The 3858-nt window shown below is 37.1% G+C and overlaps 1 protein-coding gene across 1 annotated transcript; it reads right to left on the bottom strand.

The window, feature by feature from the left end:
• Positions 1 to 621: 621 nt before the first annotated feature.
• On the bottom strand, positions 622 to 1527 carry LOC109580574 (E3 ubiquitin-protein ligase RNF31-like). The gene is made up of 3 exons (XM_019993892.1): positions 1122 to 1527; positions 965 to 1066; positions 622 to 741 (listed from the first exon to the last, which is right to left on the bottom strand). Exons 1-3 carry the CDS (start codon positions 1296 to 1298, stop codon positions 622 to 624), a joined length of 399 nt encoding a protein of 132 aa, XP_019849451.1. The 5' UTR covers positions 1299 to 1527.
• Between the last annotated feature and the right edge of the window lie 2331 nt (positions 1528 to 3858).

Genomic DNA, 3858 nt, shown 5'->3' with positions numbered 1-3858 from the left:
AATGAGGCATCCTCAATGTGAGACTTTACCTTCTTATAAAAAATGATGGCCGGCAGCCTAGACAGCAGAGTAAGGCTAAGCTGGGTAACAAATTGCAGAAGAGAAAAGGAGAATAAGAAAATAAGTTTGCAGAATATGTTTCAAAACAAGGGAAAAGCTATAAAAGGCAATTATCTGTGCTCCTGGATAGTAAGATGGCAAAAAAGAGTGACAGCAATACGGTAAGGAGAAGAAAAGATGCCATTTTTACAATTGGTGGGTCTCTTTTAAATCATATAACGTCACAGAACTAGTGCGCATGTGTGGCCACGCCCACTTTTCATTAAATGGAAGTAAAACGGCATCTTGGTCAGAAAAAAGCTTTCATCATTTCGTAACAGAGGAGTTTTCGTTAAAGGGAGGTCCGTTTTCATTGAAAAACTGGGAAAATGAATTGGTACATTTAATTTTTTTCATTATAAGGAGGTTTTCGTTAAAGAGAAGTTCCGTTATCAGAGGTTCCACTGTACTGCACAGTACTATATATTCCACACAGTGCTACATTTTCCTACCATGCGGTTATTGGAAGTTGTAGCACTGGCGGTGCCTTTGATCTGCCCACGCACCATACTACAAATGTATTTATTGTATTATAATCAGTAGTACCTTCTTCTTGCACAAGAAGCACATTAGACGTTTACATTCAGGACACTCCACTTTCTTACGATCCCTAAAATCATTAATAAAACCAGCCCCACAGCCCTAGGAGGAGAGGAAAGAGAGAAGGATTAGGTGAAGATTTGCTAGACAGAAAGTAACACTGTAGATTGGTTAGATAGTCATTGAATGTGTACACACACACACACCCTCTCACACTGTTAGGAAGGGAGGAGGACTTAATATGGTGTAAGGAAATTCATAACAACATAGACAAATGTAAAGCTTGTACACATACATGTACATGTACATAATGCTAGTGACTTACTTCATGAGTACACCTAACAAATCCAGGTTCTTTTGAAAGATTAAAGTCAGCCAATTTTTTCTGACACAAGTCATAATCGGTAGAATCAAGATGTACCTTTACCTAAAATATACACATAACATTTAAGAATTCTAAGACACAATGCCATTTGTTTTACCATAGCCACCAAGAGCTGAAGATTCATCTCTAGCATCTGGTCATTGTTGCCTAAATCTGGCAGTCCACAAATGGGACAATTGAAATGTTTAACACTTTTCTCTCTGATTGCAATTGAAAAGTGTGCCTTGAAGCAGTCTTTACATAGTAAGTCACCACAAGCAGGCATGTACACCATCTAAAGAGATATGTCATGAAACTGTATAGTAAAACCATAGATATTAGAGACTACGTAACCAGGATTGGAAACTAGCTCACGCGATCCATTCAACCAGTACAAACCAGCTGACACAGGGTCTGTGATTGGATTCTGGTGGGTGTGGTCAAAAAATTGCTACTCATCGACAACATTCAGAGGAAGACTGTGAATCATGTTTGTGTAACATGACTATAATAAAAAAATAATGATACCATTGTTATTTTGCAAATATACTGTGATATTGTTCAAATTTCTGTTACTTGCAAATTTTCAAAACTTTTTGTACCTGTTACTCCATTACACGGGTAAAAATAGACTAACAAGATCATTGGAAATGTTGCCACAATCATTGTGTATGGAACTGTCATAGTTTCATTTACTGATTTGCTATGTCAGAGGAGTAATATCTAAAATACTGTTTCTGCGAACAGTCCACTGTCGTACCTGTTACAGCTTTTACAAAACAAGCAGAGGTTTCTCCTTTTGGATGATGATAGGTTGATATTGTGTGCATGGAATTGAGGGGTTAGCATTTAAATTCATGCAAAGCATTTGACTATAATACTGCTTTAAAACCAAAAATTCATTAATTCCGCATGAAAAGCAAGCCACATGGTGAAATTTATTCTATTTAATACCCAATTCAATCACGGACGTTGTCCACTGGGGAATCCTAGCATAGATTTTATAACTACATAACATGGATTGGAAACTGATCACGTGATCCCATTCAAATCAATGTAAGTGGGCGCGGACAGACTTTGTAATCATCTTTCTCCTAATCTCTTTCGGCCGCTTCGTTGAAATGGCCAAGAGAACTTCCTGATTATATGTAACTGGAAGCAAGCTTCAAGCCAATTATTAGTAACGCGGTAGCGTTACTAAGTAGGATTCACCCCAAAACAATATGGCTGCCACGACTTTTGCAGCCTTGCTATACCGGGAAAACGAGCTCCTATGCTTACCAGACTTCTTAGAGGACCTTATCTTGACCAGAGGACTCCATTAGTACCACTAGCGTGGCTCTAAATCTTGTCTGAGAGGAAAGTCAAAAATCGGCGAACCGGCCATTTTGTTCAGTCACAATTTTTTCATCTTCATCATCATCATCTCCTGTCAATCGGTTAATGGAGGGTATCATGGTCTTTGAACAATGCTACAAGACTAATTTTTACACCACTCTACTCCAACTATCCATGCGCAGGTCCACAACTTTTCAAATAACTCTAACAATTAGAAAAAGTTGCCCTCTCTCTATCGTTGCCAGTCCAACTTACCTCATTCCGCCATTTTGTTAATTAAAGAAGCATGTGCTCTAGTGGTGGGCGATATATCGATACAGCATCGATACTATTCGATATTTCTATGTATCGATACGGTATCGAATCGAAAATCATGAGATTGCAAAAACGATTCGATATACCACGCCCATTTATTAATAGTTATCACCAATTACCACGCCCATTTATTAATAGTTATCACCAATTACCACACCCATTTATTAATAGTTACCACTAATTAACTCAATAAATTTTATTAAGTTTTTAGATTAATAATAATCATTGGAGCCATTATTTCAGCTGCAAACAAACTCGGCTGCAAATCCTGCAATAGCTTTGTCAGGTCAGCGGCACTGCAAGTTTGAATTCTTGTGGGAGACTGGGAGTCTGGTAGAAGGTGCCTGTTTGTCTAGAAGTTCTACTGATTTAAGTATCATGGCTTCTAGTTCTTCTACTGTTGGTGCAGAGTCACTATCCATGCTATCTCTAATGAGGGGGTGTGGCTTTGATATTGTATCGAAAACATATCGATATGTGTCGATATTGCATGTGTATCGAATCGTTATCGAATCGATCTGAAATTTTGAGTATCGCCCACCACTAATGTGCTCCAAAATGTGGGTGTGGTTGTGCATGCTCAGATCTGCAGATCTCAGAACTGTGAAAAGGGAGCAATTTTTTTATCTAGCTCTGCTTGGATCAACTGCAATACTTAATGGAGGTTCCAGGCTTCCAGTTCCAGCTAAGAAAAGGTAGTTAGTCTTGGATATCATTGTTTTATTATGTGTGTTCAATAAATTGTATTTTTAAAACACAAACAATAATATTAATTAATCTTATACAATGATCATGAGCTTGCAACAGAAACAACAGTCAACAGGACAGGATTGGAAGGAAGAGATTGGTACTGTCACTTCTTCTTGAACAAGGATTTGTGTCAAGATTATTATTATACCATACTTCACTAAACACTGATCAGTATAGATATAGTATAGAATTCCTTTAGCATATAACTATATTCACCACAATAGCAATCGACACCATCTGAAAAAAATATTACAAATATTATTAAAAAATCAACAAAAACAAGAACATTAAAAATTAAAAAAAAACAAGATGAAGTAGGATTCTAGAGTAAATTTGTAAAAAGTAACAGAAACAAGGACAAGTAGGATTCCGAACAACCAACGAAAATATGAAATGAAAATCCTACTCTCGTGACACAAATTCTATTCTACATTGCAAGATGATCCGTAATT

Source organism: Amphimedon queenslandica, unplaced genomic scaffold, assembly GCF_000090795.2.
Source record: "Amphimedon queenslandica unplaced genomic scaffold, v1.1 AMPQUscaffold_13485, whole genome shotgun sequence".
Lineage (NCBI taxonomy): Eukaryota > Metazoa > Porifera > Demospongiae > Haplosclerida > Niphatidae > Amphimedon > Amphimedon queenslandica.
Note: the sequence above shows the minus strand (reverse complement) of the source record. Positions and strands in the feature narration are given on the sequence as shown.

Coding starts and splice junctions, on each gene's coding strand:
- LOC109580574 (XM_019993892.1), bottom strand. CDS start 1,298: ATGGTGTACATGCCTGCTTGTGGTGACTTACTATGTAAAGACTGCTTC. Junction 1,067..1,121: donor TTCAGCTCTTGGTGGCTATG/GTAAAACAAATG, acceptor TGTATATTTTAG/GTAAAGGTACATCTTGATTC. Junction 742..964: donor TTGTTAGGTGTACTCATGAA/GTAAGTCACTAG, acceptor CTCTCCTCCTAG/GGCTGTGGGGCTGGTTTTAT.